Source organism: Microchirus variegatus (assembly GCF_963457635.1).
Source record: "Microchirus variegatus genome assembly, chromosome: 18".
NCBI classification, from domain to species: Eukaryota; Metazoa; Chordata; class Actinopteri; order Pleuronectiformes; family Soleidae; genus Microchirus; species Microchirus variegatus.
In genome coordinates, this window is record NC_139819.1 from 18645558 (window position 1) to 18663712 (window position 18155).

An 18155-nucleotide genomic window follows, 5' to 3' on the forward strand; every position below is an offset into this window, starting at 1 on the left:
GAAATCCACGAGCGCACGTCATTAGCGTACTGCCATCATGCCTTTCGCTATTCATGTATGCGACGAGCAAGTCGATAACGCGACGGCTCGTTCATATAGCCGCGAAGCATTATGGTAGTGACACTACTGCGCATGCTCCATGGGCCCCATAACCCAGAAATAAACGCTGAAGTCAAAAACTTTTTGGGCATATGCGCTGGGTGAGCAACTTCATAGGAATGAACGGAAGCAAAGGGGCGGTGCTCTATCCAGTTCATATAATACATCCATGCTCAATCCTGGAGGATGTGATTTGTTTGCGCTATCACTCACTGACTCACTCATGATTCGCGAACGTACTGACACTGAACTGTTCACGGAGGAGGATGTGAATCATCTTCACAGCTCGCGCTGTGACTCACTCATCATGATTCGTGAACACAGAACTGTCACAGATTCACGTCCTCAGCGAAACAGTTGCTGCGGCACGCTGCTGTATGTCTATTGTAGAAGACTTTTACAGAAGCGGGTGACAATTTGGCATCTTTTTCTCCAAGCTAACGGCTAATGTTGAGTCAAGATAAGCCACTTGAAAACATGCACACACACACTAACAGACTTAGGTACACATAAAGTAACGAGAGGAGAGACACAGAAAACTCACCTACAGCTTCAAGATTTAAAATAATAATAACAAATGTATATGTGCATATTATTACCCTCTATGTGCCTCTATAATAATACGAATACTAAAAATAATAATAATACTTTTATTTCTATTTAAGTATTATTGTTTTGTAATATTATTAGGGCTGTCAAAAGATTAACATTTTTAATCAGATTAATCACAGGGTAGCTGTGGATTAATCACGAATAATCAGGATTAATAACCATTCGTAAATATGCCAGAAAAATTCAAATTTTCTCTTTATATTGTTGTAGGAACGGAGAGATAAATAACGTATGTGAAAATATAAATGTAAAGAACAATAAAATACTGTAAATAACTTAAAAAAAACTTTAAAAAAAGTATACATTGCACTGTAAATAACTCACGTTATAAACAAAATATAAAGTGTAGAAGATACATAGTTTTCTTGGGGGTACTAAACCCACAGCAGGAAATTCCTCATCAGCACCTTTGAAGCACTGCTTCTACTAGTAAGCGTTAGCGTCAGCTAGCATTCTGACGCTAATGTTAGCTGCTGGTCAAGTCTGTGTTAGTTAGACAAAGTAACTGTTCAGTAACAGCAGTCCTTTACTGTTAATGTTATGATTATATCATTATCTGTGCCAGTAGCGCCACTTACAACTGTCTTTCTTTCTTTTTTCTTCATCCTCTTTTTTTTCTTCCTCTTCTAACTACCTGATTGATAACTCCTCTTCATTTTCCTTCAGCTTCATTTACAACTTGCAGAACGATAACTTCACACAGGTTAACGTGAGGTGACGCGGGGCCCCTTTAGGGAGGTTTCCTACTGAGATGTCATTGCAAATCAACCATTGTTGTTTAAGGGGGACGGGGATGCGGCTGGTCACTGATGCATTTAGGCAGCAGCCCTCAGCCTCTGAGTGTCGGGTGCCCCCATATCGGCTCGGGGCCCCAAGCAGTTGCCTGCCTTGCCTGTTCATAAACTGCACGTCTACCCTTAACGCAATGAAAGTGAGAAAGTGCATTAATGCGTTAAAAAAAATGAAATGAAAATTCATTTTGACTGCCCTATATTATTATCATCATTATTATCATTATTATAATGATGTTTTGCAATTAAACTGTACATGTACATCAAAACTTGGAAGAAAGGAGGAGTCTGTCAGGGCAGGCGAGTGTAGTCACTCACTCACTGACCCGCCAACGTACTGACACAAACTGTGGCTGAGGACGTGAATCTCGTTTGCGCTGTCACTCACTCACTGACCCGCGAACGTACTGCACTGACGTGAGTCACGTAGCAGGGCACTGGGCTCCTAAGCACTGAACAATTTGGTAAACGAATCTTTTGAACGAATCATTTTAATGAATGGATTCTAGGGATTCAGTACACTCAAATGAACTGCCGATCCCATCACTGCCTCATACTGTGACAAATACGTAATAGGCCTGAGGCTAAAACATAGATTTGTACTTTTGACGGCTCTCACTGACATACCTAACCACAAAAATGCACATCACCAAACTTTAACAGACCCACATCGTCTCTAAATCCAACTCAGTCCTCAGACCTCTCTCTGTGATTAAAACACACAATAATGATGAGGATGCGCTCACAGGCCATTAAAACATTCCTTCATTAATTATTTGACTGTAAATTAAATACTATTATGGCAAAGTAAATATGAGTAATGGAATAAACAGCTCTTTAAAAGCCGTGCTCGGAGAGCATCAAGTGTTCTTCAGGCATTCACCATAGGAACTCTTTACATAAATAATTTCCCATTTTCGCTGCAGTCAAAACAATATGTGATTTCAATAAACCTTTCGGGGCAACCACACAAGAACAACTGCAATTAGTGCAAATTACCCTCCCCACGTTAACATCACAGACATTTTATGTTTATGTGCTCAGACATCACTGCTTTTTTTAATTATTATTTTTAAAATAACATTAATTTATCTGACAAAAAACATCTTCCTTAAAACACTAAACAAATATAGCACAAACATTCAGTATAATGCATGTGCCTCTTCACCACAACATCCCATCTAACATCTGTTGGGAAAGCAATAACTTTAAGCCATTAAGCAACACAACTGAAACTCTGCTGCGCTTTGTATTTCTTCACCTCTGTTGCTCCCTTGTATGCCAAAGACTCCCCACAGTCAGCTGTGACAAACACAGTCATTTCAATAAACCATTTAGTGGAAGCGAAATACAACTGCTTTATACACAATCAAATTCTATTAAGAGTCTATTAAGCTCTCACTCAAGGGGGGAGGCTGAAAACACTTTCAAATATTTGTTAGTATTTGGTATTAGAGGTATTATTTCTGGACTTTTTCAACATCAGGTTCATGACGAGATTTATCAACTGCGAGAAGCAGACAAGGAACTCAAATGTAAACGTAAAAATTAATGTTTAAACTTGGCTTTTCAGCATTATGACATTATGAATTTGTACATCATGGTAACTTAAATTTAAAGTATAAACCTACACTCCCAGTACAGACAGATCACACCGACTGAAACCTCATTGTGACATGACGTAGGGTCACGTAATATCACGTAACGTTTAAAAAGATCAGCGGAATAATTCTGCTGTTGTCCACTTCCCATGTGTCTGCTCTAGTTTTGAAACAGAATTTCTGACAAACACAGAGAGCATTTATCACACTGAATAAACACATAATAAATATTAAAACTGCTGTCACTGCTGCTCAAATAACATCAGATATTAAAACTACATCCTCCAAGTTTGTTTAATACCAGAAAAAAGACTAAAACTACTCAATCAATAATAAGTGAGAAACCCTAAACCCTATATTTACTCATTAAAAACGATTTATGGTGCCTTGCTTTTCTCCTGCAGTGATCATAGCTTTAATAATTTCACCTGTAGGTATGAGTTTCTTCTCATATCATCTTCAATTAACTTTATTCAATGTTGCTTATTAATATTACATACACGTACATTATATTACTTTTCTATTAGTTTGTTGTCACCAATATCTACTTATTATTTTATTTTTCAGTCTCTAAATAGGTTTTAAAGATCCATGACAAATAATACCTGACATGCCCTTAAGTGCAGGAACAAATGAAGGTCCAGGGATAATGACATTATGTGATCAGTTTGCAGATATACTGTAAATGTGCTTTACTTCATATTTTGACTTAGTAGAAAAAAACTAAAGCAACATGTAGCTTAAATTTAATGTATGATTAAAGGTGTGACATCACCATACAAATACTAAGATACGGCACAGTAAAATTTAACTTTCTTGCTGTGATTGTATTTCATTCTACGATTCTGTCTTACCTCAGAGCCTTCTGAGTCTGAGCAGCGAGACTAGAGTTAAAATGGACAAAACATTAAGAAAAGAAGAGAAAACATGGGGGGGATAAGTATGAGATTATATTTGAGGACAATGAAAAATGAAAACTCATCAGGAATGAGCTCAAATCCCCCTCTCACCTTGGATTCCTCTGACTGGTGGCCATAAAGTAAGCAACCACCACCAAAAACGAAACAAAACAGAGACAGTTGATGAATTAACAAAACATGGAGTGAGTCTTTTTTTGTGATAATGCAGCCCACCCACCGTGTCACCCACCTGTTCATTGTCAGAGATGACCTGGTATAGAGATGCAGGTGAAGGTACAGGAATAAAAACACACAAATGTAAGACAGTCATTATAACAAAATAAAACAAAATGTATGTGTGACAGTCTTGTAGGAAGCAACAGGTTTCACGGTTGGATTGTCTAATCGCCATAAGATAACGCTGACTTATTATGACAGTTATTATGAATTAATTTGGTTAAGTTAAGCAACATGACGCTCCCTAACCCCACCACCTCTGACACGTAAGATGGTGAACTATTTGATCTTATTTTATTTAATTAATTGGAAACACTTTATAGTTTTTCTGCATTGAATGAGAGCAAACGGTCTGCAGACAGATTCAAGAATACTAAAAGTTTTCTCCAAGCAGGTCGTCATAGCAACAATAATAAGGACAGTTTTAGAATGCTTGTAGAAGATCAAGAATCAAATGATAAAATGGGAAATCCATATACTATTTACTACATAGTGTGCGCAATTAAAAAAAAGAAAGAAAAAATAATCCAAATTGTGTGTTGATTTCACTCAATCTTAAAATAGCAACTCTGTGTCAGACACTCTAATCTCCCTCAAGGAATCTGTGATGCCACAATAACAACACATGTGGTATTGCGTTTGGGATTGTGTGTTTTTGTTTTTTAAATTGTCGACACTTTGTACAACTCTGCCGTTTTACACTAAATTCTGAGGTAGCAGCTTATAACAAAATGACCCACCTCTTCATCACACTCCTCAGGTTCCTCCTCATTCTCAAGCTTTTAGAAAGAAGCACCATCATACACAAACACACACACACAAACACACACACACACACACACACACACACACACACACACACACACACACACACACACACACACACACACACACACACAAACAAACAAAAAAATAACAGTATTTCTTCCATGTTCTATCAGTTAGAAAGACAACAAACCAGGAGTCAAGGAGAAAAGAAGGTTATATTTGATACCTTACAAGTAAACTGGGATCAACCTAAAAATAAATACACAGACTGATGTGGAAGATGGAGTTTGACAGTTGTGTTCAAGGAGCAACAAGGAAGCAGGGGGAAAAATTGCCTGAACATACCCTCTCCTCCTCAGCAGTTAACTGTGGACAGAAACACACACATACAAACACATGCAGTCAAACAAGGCCAATGAATATACACTCTGAACACCTGCTACTCTGTTTACAACTTAATCCTCCACCTTCCAAACAAGTATTTTTTTTATTTGTAAAAACTGTATCCGTTTTTTTTGATATTACATCAATTTATTTAAATTCAAGCAAAGTTTCACAAACTGTCCTTAATGCTCTTATTGTACAAATTTCCTTCACGTCAATCTTTCAAATCTTAGATTTCAGTCATTTAAAGGATATGTTACAACTTTGCTCCAGAATGAGAATCAGAATACTTATATTATCCCGAAGGAAATTGTTTTCGTTACAGTGCTGTCTACTTCAAATAATGCTTTAAACACAGGTCCAAGCACTTTCAGCTGTTATCCAGTGATATGAGTTATCCAATGCATATCCAATGATCACCCTTAAACCACCATATGCCACTTCACAATATTAGCCCTCCGCCACTATTATCAAGGCCACATCAGGGATCTCCAATGGGCTGCTATTTATAGAACTCCATTGCTATATATCGCTCACGTTGCAGAGGTCAAAATCAACATTAAGAGTCTGCTTGGTTTCTTGTCTGCACATGAAGAAAAGTTTGCTGGTTAGAGCCTCTGGCACAAATACACTCAACAAAAATATAAACGCACAAAGAAATACTTGTAGTTATTGCTATCTGACAAAACAAAGTAACTATCCAAAAATCAAAAATAACAGTACAACTTTATCGAGCATTAGGATCAATTTCAAAACAAAAGTCCTGGAGTAATGGCAGGAAGAACACAATGGGGGTCGATGAGCCAAGTTCACAAACTTCAAAAACGTGTGTGTTCACCATTAGCCTCACGCAGAGCGGTACACCGGCTACGCATGGACATCACCAGGTTGTCGATTGTGGGCTGAAATGATCGTGGAATGATGCACATTCAGTTGTGTTGCCACAGCTGTAACGCTCAACCCAGCACTCAGCATGCCAATGTCACGCTCCCTCATGATTTATGACATCTGTGGCATATTGACAAGTGACAGAAGTCCACATTTTGGTGTGCCCTTTTATTGACCAGACCATAAGGAGTGTCACAGGAGTGACTGGGTTTTAGCAAAACAAATCACTCCATAAACAAATGCATCAAGAATCTGAGCAAATGTCATGACATTCTATTTTGTTAACCATTTCTGTCATATCTAGGAAGTTGTGTTAAGTTATGTTTAGTTCATGTCTGTCTTGTGACTTCCTGCTTTATTTTGACATCTCCCTTCCCTCTTGTTTCAAATAACTTGCCCTTCACTTGTGAGTTTCCCGCCAGTCTGATTGTCTTCCCCGCCCTGATTGTTTCCACCTGTTCCCCATTACCTTGTGTGTGTGTGAGTCTACATATAGTCTGTGCTTCCCTTTGTCCTGTGCCTATAGGACGGCAGGTGCTTCTATTGCGGACGGCTAGGACATCTGCTAGCAGCGTGTCCGGCAAAAGAAGTAGGCTCACCAATGGACAGGGGGGTACTAGGGAGACGTTTCTCCTCCACGGAATTCCCTCCTCGAGCTTTAACTCAGACTAAGGTAAGGCATCACAACACCACACTTAGTCTGGAAACTCTCATTGACTCAGGGGCTGATGAAAGTCTTATGGACTGGGATTTTGCCAGAAGACTCAAGCTAAAGACTGAACGATTATCTCAGCCTATAGAGGCCAGTGCTCTCGATGGGAGTCGGATTTCTCAAGTGACACATAAGACTGAACTGCTCACAGTTATCATTGAAAAACATTATGAACTTATGCAATTTCATTTATATAATTCTACCCAGTATCCTCTCATTTTGGGTTTTCCCTGGCTGAAGAGACATAACCCACACATTGACTGGAGTACTGGGAGGGTTTTGAACTGGGCAGAAGAATGCAAAATCAAGTGTTTAAAGTCGTGTCATGATGAAAATGTGAAAACTGGTAACATTGTCTCTGTTCATGTCACAGACTCTGAACCTCCTGACCTGACTTCAGTTCCAGGATGTTACCATGATTTGAGTGAGGTTTTTAGTAAAAAGAAGGCAACTTCCCTTCCTCCCTACAGGCCCTACGATTGCCCCATTGATTTAATCCCAGGGTCCCCTATCACTAAGGGTAGATTGTATTCCATCTCTGGTCCTGAAAGTAAGGCTATGACCGAGTATATTGAGTCCTCCTTAAAGGCTGGTCTTATCCGCCCCTCTTCGTCTCCAGCTGGGGCAGGGTTCTTTTTTGTGGGAAAAAAAGATGGGACACTTCGAACATGTATAGACTATGCACCGCTTAACGACATAACTGTTAAGAATCGGTACCCTCTGCCACTAATGTCATCAGCTTTTGACCAGCTTCAGCAGGCTCTGGTTTTCACAAAACTAGACCTCAGAAACGCATATCATCTGGTTAGGATCAGAGAGGGGGATGAATGGAAGACAACACTCCTATTGGTCATTACGAGTACCTAGTTATGCCGTTTGGGTTGACCAATGCTCCTGCTGTTTTCCAAGCAATGATCAATGATGTACTGAGGGACTTCCTGAACCACTTTGTGTGTGTATTTAGATGACATCTTGATATTCTCCCCAGATTTAGACTCTCACGTGCATCATGTGTGGCAGGTTCTCCAGCGATTGCTGGAGAACCAATTATATGTAAAAACAGAAAAGGGCGAATTCCATGCCGACACTTTCCTTGGCTTCATCATAGTCCCTGGAAAGGTGCAAATGGATCCGGCTAAAGTTAGCGCTGTGGCTCAGTGGCCAACACCTGATAGCCATAAAAGGCTTCAGCAATTCTTGGGATTTGCTAACTTTTACAGGCGTTTTATCAGAAACTTCAGCACCATCGCTGCACCCATCCATGCACTCACTTCTCCTCAGTCTCCTTTTTATGGTCCCCTCAAGCAGAAGAGGCTTTCCAACAGCTCAAGGTGCGGTTCACCACTGCCCCCATTCTCACAGTTCCTGATCCCAGCCGGCAGTTCGTGGTGGAGGTGGACGCCTCCAATAATGGAGTGGGAGCAGTACTCTCCCAGCACTCGGAGATGGACAACAAGCTTCATCCCTGCGCCTTCCTGTCTCGTAAACTCTCGCCAGCTGAGAGAAACTATGATGTTGGGAACCGTGAGTTATTAGCGGTGAAAATAGCTTTGGAAGAGTGGAGGCATTGGTTAGACGGGGCGCAGCACCCATTTGTTGTATGGACAGATCATGAGAATCTGGAATATATTCGCAAAGCAAAAAGACTGAACTCTCGCCAAGCCAGATGGACACTTTTTTTAACAGATTAACTTTGTCTTGTCTTATAGGCCGGGGTCCCAGAACACCAAGCCCGATGCCTTGTCCCGTCTGTTCGACCCCGAGCCTACTGCCAAGGAACCAGAGCCCATCCTACCACTGTACCGTGTGCTAGGAGCGGTGAGTTGGCAGATAGAATCTGAGGTGAAGCAGGCTAATGGTGGGAATACGACACCTAGTGGTTGTCCGGAGAATCGCTTGTTTGTCCCTGTTGATATATGTCCACAGGTGATCCATTGGGCTCACACCGGACTGCTCACCTGCCATCCAGGAGTCAAGAGGACCATGCATGTGATCTCCCAGAGGTTTTGGTGGCCCTCCATGGAGAGGGAGGTTCGGGAGTATGTGGAGGCGTGTTCCATCTGTGCCTGCAACAAGACCTCTTCTAGAGTGCAGATGGGGTTGCTGCAGCCACTCCCTGTTCCCACGCGTCCGTGGGCTGAGATTTCACTCGACTTCGTCACGGGGCTCCCGGTCTCTGAAGGAAACACCACTGTGCTCACAGTGGTAGACAGGTTTTCAAAAATGACTCATTTCATAGCATTACCCAAGCTTCCATCTGCCAAAGAGACAGCAGAAATTATGATGACTCACGTTTTTCGTATTCATGGTTTTCCCAAAGACATTGTCTCAGACAGGGGGCCCCAGTTCATATCCAGGTTCTGGAAAGAGTTCTGCAAGCTCATCGGTGCCACCGTCAGCCTCACCTCTGGTTATCACCCAGAAGCTAATGGCCAGATGGAACGACTCAACCAGGAGTTAGACATGTCTTCGGTGCCTGGTATCGCAGAATCCGGCTTCCTGGAGCAAGAAGCTGGTGTGTGTGGAATATGCCCACAACTCTCTTCTCACCTCAGCCACTGGCATGTCCCCGTTCCACTGCGTCTTCGGCTACCAGCCTCCTGTCTTCTCGGAAACCGAAAAGGAGATCATCGTCCCGTCGGCCCATGCCATGGTCCGGCGATGCCACCGCATCTGGGCAGCCGCCCGTAAAGCCCTCCTACGCAGTGTGGACCGAATGAAGAGGGCTGCTGACCAGAGGCGCCGACCTGCTCCAGCTTACAGGCCTGGCCAGAAGGTCTGGCTCTCTACGCGGGACTTGCCTCTCCAAGTCGCCTCCAGGAAGTTGGCTCCACGGTTCGTGGGGCCTTTCCCAGTGTCCAAGGTCATTGGTCCTTCCTCTGTTCGTCTGCGTCTGGCCCGGTCTATGAGAGTCCACCCCACCTTCCACGTCAGCCGGGTGAAACTGGTTAAGGAAAGCCTCATGATTCCCGCGGCTGTACCCCCTCCACCCCCCCAGATGGTCGACGGCGGTCCTGTCTACTCGGTCAAGGCTCTGCTGGCGGTGCGCAACAGGGCCCGGGGCAGGCAGTTCTTGGTGGACTGGGAGGGCTACGGTCCAGAGGAACAGTCATGGGTCCCTGCAAGCTTTATTGTGGATCCTGACCTCATCGCAGACTTTTACAGGCGCCAGCATCAGTTATCTGGGCCGTCAGGAGCCGTCCCTAGAGGGGGGGGGGTGCTGTCATATCTAGGAAGTTGTGTTAAGTTATGTTTAGTTCATGTCTGTCTTGTGACTTCCTGCTTTATTTTGACATCTCCCTTCCCTCTTGTTTCAGATAACTTGCCCTTCCCCTGTGGGTTTCCCACCAGTCTGATTGTCTTCCCCGCCCTGATTGTTTCCACCTGTTCCCCATTACCTTGTGTGTGTGTGTGAGTCTACATATAGTCTGTGCTTCCCTTTGTCCTGTGCCAGTTCGTCTTGTTTTGTGAAGACAGTCCATGTCAAGCAGTTTAATTTTAAGGTTTTGTAAATCTTATTTGATACCTTGTTTTGCTTTTTGCTTATCTAGTTATTCCTCCAAAGAGTGATTTTTTGTTGTTACTTTTCCTCCATTGAGAGTGATTTTATTTGATACTTTGTTCAATAAATCTCGTTACTTTTTGAACTTGTCTGAGTCATGCATTTGGGTTCAAATCCTTGTTCAGTCGTGACAATTTCAAGTTTGTGCGTTTATATTTTTGTTAAGTATACATATAAAATAGATCCATCACTATAATAAGTTCACATGTGAAGGATGACAAGGTGACCCACATTCATGGCTGTGTGTAACAAAAATTTCCCTTGTCTCCAGTGCATGATTTCTCTGGCTCATACGCCGATGTAGGTGAGAAAACCATCTAATTTCCCTTATCTCGTTATTTAAATTTTTTATATCTAATATAGGAACTCTGGTATCATTGAAGTGAAGCAATTTCGTGGAATCTCCTGCAGCATGATCTAAAAACTTGATCACATTGTCTGTTTTATTCTCGTTTGTCTGTTTTATGTTTTTATTAGGGTTTGTCAATAGTTTTGTTAATAGATGATAAATAGATGTTTTATTTGAAATGTCTTTATCTAGATTAATCACAATTAAAAGTTTGCTTTTCTTGCATTGACTAAATTAATGAGTAATCGGAGTGTGCATTTCAGACACCATTGTTTAATTGTATATTTCTTTTTAAAGGGGATATATTATGCAAATTCAACTTTTTAATCATTTAAATCCTTATATTTGGGATTCTGGAGGCCCTATCAGTCGGCAAAGTGTGAAAAAAATGACTCACTCATGTTTTTGTGGTCCTCCTCAGTCTAAGTACAGGAGATAAAACATGTGATGTTGACACAATGGAATTGTTGTCTCGTGGAGCTCCGCTTTGTCCGTAAAAAACGCGAGAGTGCTGGGGAGGGCAACGGTTTCTGAAAACCGGAAGTCTGTGAAGTCGGCAAAAAGTTATATTGTTGGCTCCACAGTACTCTACACAAACTTCCAGCCTCAGAGGATTTATGTATCCAGTGGATACATGTTATATATGACGTCAATGTGCCTATTGGAGCCTGCAAATGATAACTTTTCCAAAAGCTAACTGCCGTTACCTCCCAGTAGCCTCTGTGGCTGATGTCATTTCCTGTCCCTTAAGTTTTGTTTTACTTTTTTTTAAGGTGGACCTAAAGAGATACGACTAAACAGAACGTTCTGAACAGGGCTGTTTTGGCAGGTGATTAAACTGCTGTGGTGCTTCATCCTTACGGTATTTTGACCAAAGCATGTCACAGACACGTTCATTAGGACACGAGGGAATTAGTTTAACTTGGCGAAATAGGGTATAATATGACTCCTTTAAACACAGAACTACACATAGAAATGTGTGATTTCAAAGAGACTGAGGCCTTGGTCATCTTAAAGTGGTTAGTTTGCGACTTACTTTCCACTCGTTAGCGATGTGGAGGAATTCCTCTGCGCACTTTGGCACACCCTGCTGTTTTTAAAAGTGCTTCATAAATAAAATTGGATTGGACTTTGGACTTGTAAGAAATGTACGGCTGTGCCATTAGTGATAAACTGAATTAACGGTTTCACTGTACAGTACATTCACAAATAAATGACAAATAGATCATTAAATTGTGGGTTGCAAAGTAGGTTTATGTTTTAGTTTGCTGTTTTGGTCTATTGCGCCACCAACTGCCAACCACCTAGTAATGCAGTTTTTAGCATTTCAACACACTAGATGCCAACAGAGTGGGCAGAGAGCAGTTAAGTGTCAAGTATCAGAAACACTTAACACTACTGAAACTAAAAAAGCCTTGGTACCGCTCTCAAAAAGTCTCGACCAGAGGAAAACTGAGAGTCTGCAGTGGAGACACATAGAAATAAAGACGACTGAACGAGGATAGAAAGTAGATGAAGACATGCCAGTGCGGATACTTTTCTCCTTGATTCAACCAAGTTTAGTTGACACTTTCTCTCTCATACATTTTGGGTGGATATTGTACTATTTAATATTACATCCACACTGACAAGAACAATGTACGACAACATTAAAAGACACATTTCAAGCTTATTTATATGCCGTTACTCCTTCATTTCAATAAAACTGGCGAGTATGAAGTCCAACAGTTGACACTGTCACTACTATTACAAACTGTATCATAAAGGCTGAAATATAATATTATATATTTTAATGCTTTTAATATAAAACAGATGTCTTATAATTTGCATCCGGTTTAATGGAGATGTTTTTTCTGCTGCAGACGATGAGCAACAGTCATAAACTGTAAACAAACTTTTATCTCTCTGTTTTCATCTTCTGCTGCCAGCAGCCCTTTGTCCCCCATGAAGATACAACTGAAGACAAATATTTGAAAATGCAATATAACTTCTAGATAATAATGAATAATACATGAGGGGGATTATTTGCCTAATAAATGAAATATATTGAATAAAATACACTGGTGTTAACTTACTTATTTTCTTTAACTCGGACTTTCATTGATGAATGATGGATGGATGGTTATTTCACTGCTGCTCACTGTATTGATGATACTCAGTCACTCAATAATTGATTGCTCCACTGGATTCAGTCACTGAGTCATGTCTCATTCACCGACCCAAATAGAATTTTACCACAGAGCTGATTAATAAACTTTAAGTGAACAGCAACTGTTTCCCCACCTGTTTTGCTCCCATTGACTCAAACATCTTCTCCAAAAGAACCCTCATCTGCTGGATGTTGTTCATCAGCACGCATGGCTGGAGGAAGTTAGAGGAGGAAAGAGAAAGAGAGTTACAAAGTACAGTCAATAAGGAAAAAGTCAAAGACTGTCAGTCACACAACACAATGTATAAGTGTTGTGTTAAAAGTGTTGTGTTAAAATTGCAAATCACCCAACATTTTCTTTTTTTTAAGCTTTTCAGATTTCAGTCTGAAAAGCTTAAAGCTCCCATAGAACGGAAGTACCGATTAGCGGCGTTTTTTTGGTGTGTATCTGCGCCATTTCCTGGTTTATGAAGCCCTGAAGGTTCAAAACAAACAGTTCAGCCAGTGCTGAGAACGCTGTGTTGTATTGTAATCTCGGGCTCAGCGAGATCTCTGAAAAAACCTGTTCTGGTTACGTAAACAGCATTTCTCCTGAACAGCGGATCCTCCCTTTCGCTTGCGACAGTGTCTTCTGACACTGGGTCCCACTCCGGATCAAAGGCGTAAAGGGACTGCGGCGGGGAGTCATTTTTAAACATTGTTAAAACAATGTTTTGATAATGAGTAGCAGTGCATCCACCGTTCCAGAGGGGGAGCTGCGCTTCTAAGAGCTGGTGTGATATTTCCGTCACTTCCAGGTACTTGGCCAATCACAAGACAGTTGGGAAGGCTCTTGTTGGCTGGCCAATCACAACAGAGTTCTGTCTTCTGGGTGTGATGATTTCAGTCTGAAACAGCGCGACTGAGGAGAGCTTCAGTGAGGAGAGATTTCTATCGGCTCATTTACAGCAACTAGGAGGTTTTTGACCATAAAAACAAGTTAATGTATGTAAGTAGACATCCATAACTCACATATATGTGCCATAGGACCACTCTATGGGAGCTTTAAAAGAAAAATCTGGAGTTACAGACTCTCAGGTCTATTTTTCAGATAACAAGTTCATATTTTCACGTCAATGTCAATCAGATAATTTTTGAGAAATTTCTTGTTTTGTGGTTTCCACTGAAAGAGCTAAAAGAGCAGTGCACAGGGCATAGCATTGTGTCAAGACAAATCGCTATTTCTAAAACCACTGTAAGGCTCAAAACAACAAGAAACTTTCACTGAGGACGCTGGTGATCAACTACATATGCGGCGGCTCCTCCCCACCTGCTCCTGATTAGCAATCAGGAGGCTTGTTAAGCCTGAGCTGCCCATTCACCAGCGTCAGATCTTGCATCTCCTAGTGATTCTCTCGTGATTGCTCTAATCATACTTTCTGGTTCTTAACTCGCTATTTGCTCTGCCTCAGGTCGCCATGTCTCCTGCCTCCTGAGAGCTAAGGACACCACAGATTCCTCGGATAACCCAAGAGCTCACGCTCTTCCCGGCTCAGCTGCATCTGTGTCTGCCCTTGGCCCACATGCTAGCTTTCCGCGTAGCCTGACATCATTCTCTGTAAGCTTCAATAAATATTGTTCAAACTATTTCTCCTGTGTCCTCTGCATCTCCGGGTCCAACTCGTCTTAAACCGTTCTGTTAATCAGAACGTAACACTAGTATTGAAGTCTAAATTGAAAGGGAGCTGCATAGAACAGCATATTATGCCCTAGCAGTAGCATAATGAAATGTCACATGATGCATTCTGCAATCAACTGTTCTGGACTTGGAAGAAAAATTATAGAGAAGGCAATTGCAGGAAGTTAAAATATTTAAAAAGTAAACGACAGAGAAGTTGAAGTGTGTTTGATAGTAAGAAGATGTTTGGTGAGACAGCATTACTCACTATCTTCTCCTTGTCGCAGTAGGAGGGGAAGCTCTTGGACAGCAGAGCACAGTAATGCAGCAGCACTTTGGTGATCGTCTGGAAACAAAACGGACACATGGGACATTGAAGATGGTGAATCTGACAATTTCGTTGTTTTGGCCAAAACTGAAGAAACATCAAATATTCATGTTAGAATGAGAAACATTTCATTAAAAAAACAGCAGCATTTTGTTAAAAGTGTTGTGTTAAAATTGCAAATCACACAACATTTTCTTTTCATAATTAAAGATACAGGCTCCACATGGTACAGTATGTCTTTCTACATGAAAATCATAGTGACCCTAATCCAGTATCAGAAAACTTGGCTTTTCACTTCTGGTGCAATGGTAGTTCCTGATTCATCCTGCACTCAGGGGTGTTTACTACTTTTGTGTTCAATGACACAAAGCTTTCCTGAATTTAATTCCCCCCAGTGATTTTCATTTTGCCAACCAGTGTAGAGGGACCGGTGGTCTGTGAATACTTGGCTACATTCAGAGGTGTAGGCGACTGTCTTGGCAAGACATCCCCACCAACAGCCTGTTATCATTCCTGTTCCTGCTCAGCTGTTATAGTCACTGTCAACTCTGCTGCAGGAGCATGACACACAATCAGCACTAATGACAGCCGCAATGGCCAATACAAATCAACGACACCACTGTGCGATACACACCTCAAGTCCTTAAGTCTCACAGACTACAGCCTCATGCACACTGAGTTCTGATGCTTCCTCAGACTATTCAGTAATTAAAAGAACAAAAACAAGGGAGTCTAAAGCCCAATTTATACTTCTGCGTAAAGTGCTCTGCATAGGTTACGCAGAGTCCTCTGCGTCGACGTAGGGACAAGGGACAACGGAGACAACAAGAGCTGCGATTGGTCCTCAGGACAGGCTGAGCGAAGCTGCTTTGTGCCAGCTCACGGTGAGCACCGACACAGACACGGAGCTGATCCCCGCCGATAACGCCGCTGCCAAACTATAAATACGTCATATCTTAACACACACAGCACATGTTTAGACTCTAAATGGCCAATTTCTCGCCTCAAATTATCTTAAAACTGCGTTCCGTCACACGGAAAAGTGAGAAACGGCGACTGTTTCAACAACAACAGTCTTTCTCTCTCTTTCTTTCTCGGACGCTATTGCTCACTGTAGCCAGAAGCACAACAACCTTGCGCAGCGACCCCTACCGATCGGGCGGGAAATTGCAGCGCGTGTCCGTCATAACACATTACGCAGTCGGAGAAGTATAATGTGGCCTTAAAGGATGTCAGAGCTGAAACTGTGTGTCTTATGTGTTTATTGATCTGACAATAAATCTTAGGTGTTAATAATTGCATATACGAATGCATCTGCTATTTCTGTTCACAAAGACTGTGTGTGGCACACATGGGACATGTTCTTCTTCGGAAAAGACAGAATAGAGACGTTTAAAGAGGAATGAGGCAAACGACAGCTGAGAGGGGGAGGGAGGGAGAGGGAGAGAGGGATATTACCATGAGTGAAGTAAAGTGGACAGGGAGGGAGGGTTGGGGACAGAGCTGGAGAGTGATGGCTTACATTAGCCATTCTTTATTTAATGAGTCCTACATTGATTGAGCCATAGCACCTCAAACGAACACACACACGGAGAAAAATATATATGCACACAATTCTTCTGCAGTGAAAGGTTTAATAAATTTAATGCAAAAGCAACTGCCTTAAATTACATTTGAAGGTTCAGTTCCTACAAGAACAACACAGTGCAAACAGAAAGCCACTGGTCAGTGTTTCAGAGGACGACATGGTTCAAGAAGGTCAGAAGTGACAGTTTAAATCTGTAGGCCAGGAACATAGGCTAACAAATTATAATTTGATACCAAATTTGTAGCATGTTGGTACACAAATGGACAAAGACTTGAAAGTGTACTCGTTTTTTGTAAATGATGATGCTATAGGAGCTCAGACTCACAAGTTCTTTAACAAAAAGTTATCTCATTTTTAACTCCTCAGTTATCTCCTTTTAACAGATGGTTAAACTACACTCGTGGGAGTAGGTCACAACCATGCAAAATGCGCATACTTGGCAACTTTGCTTGAACATATACTTTAATTATTAATTTTAATTATTAAGACCAATCGCAGCTATGGCACCTGTCAAGACTGTAGAGTGTAGCTTATAAATATAAATACCTGTTCTTTAGATTCTAACTATTGTCAAATGAATTCACACAATGCTGATTAACAGCAGTTTAAAGGGATACATACTTGTCTGATAGTATTTCTTGACAAAGCCAGTTTTCAGATGAAAAACACAGCACACAAATAATGTTACAATGTTTCTATTTAGAAAGACCAAACAGAGGCAGGATAACAAAATAAGAATCAGGTGCAGCTCTGTTGTCTGAATAAATGTTTAATGGTTACATTTTGTTTTTTGAGTTTTTAATGATAGTGGTTAAAGTGTTTCATTGAGCAAAGTGACAGCTGCATTCATTCAAATGTGTGTCTAACCCTACACATGCAGTACCTTGGCAAAGCGTCTGTTATACTGGGCCACCACGGTGGGGTCAGGACAGTCTAGTTTCTTAATGATCTCAAAGCTCTGGTTGAGCTGTGTAAAGATGTCCACCACCGAGCTGGAGAAGAGAGCGTGCTCAGATGTCTGCTGGAACTGCAAGTGACAACACAGACATTGTTTTAGTCAGTATTTAAAAGCAGCATTCGTATTTCTTGTAATCAAAACTGTCACATCCTTTCTGACTCATACATTATATCCTTCTCTGCTTTCTTGCAATCAAATAAATATTAGTACAATGATTTTCTTATTTCTTTCACCCAGCTACTGTGTTAATCACTCCACAGAGTTCAGGACATTCTGACCATGACTACATTATCATTCACTCGTGACATTGCTGCTGAAGGAATAGAGGACATATCATCTGTTGCCACAGATGCTGTGTGCTGATGTGCTTGAATCATATATGTGAATGACACAGCTTTGTGTGTGAAGTATTGACTGTGATGCTAATGATTTGATTTCATTCAGGAACAGACTGATCCATCCACACAGGATCAAAGATAGACACATATTTCTAATATCAAATCAAATGAAATACATTGAAGTGGCATTTGATTTGATATTAGAAATATGTGTCTATCTTTAATCCTTCTCTCT

At 41.3% G+C, this 18155-nt stretch overlaps 1 protein-coding gene across 1 annotated transcript in view; it reads right to left on the reverse strand.

Annotated features, from left to right (window-relative positions):
- Positions 1 to 18155, reverse strand: part of LOC310940082 (protein unc-13 homolog B-like) — a gene marked incomplete at both ends in the record, with an annotated part of 126454 nt that overhangs the window by 51209 nt on the left and 57090 nt on the right. Inside the window, 3 exons of the mRNA XM_083905004.1 lie at positions 13186 to 13263; positions 14977 to 15054; positions 17508 to 17651. Of these exons, the coding sequence (XP_083761130.1) occupies positions 13186 to 13263; positions 14977 to 15054; positions 17508 to 17651 (300 nt within the window). The remainder of the gene's footprint in view (positions 1 to 13185; positions 13264 to 14976; positions 15055 to 17507; positions 17652 to 18155) is intronic.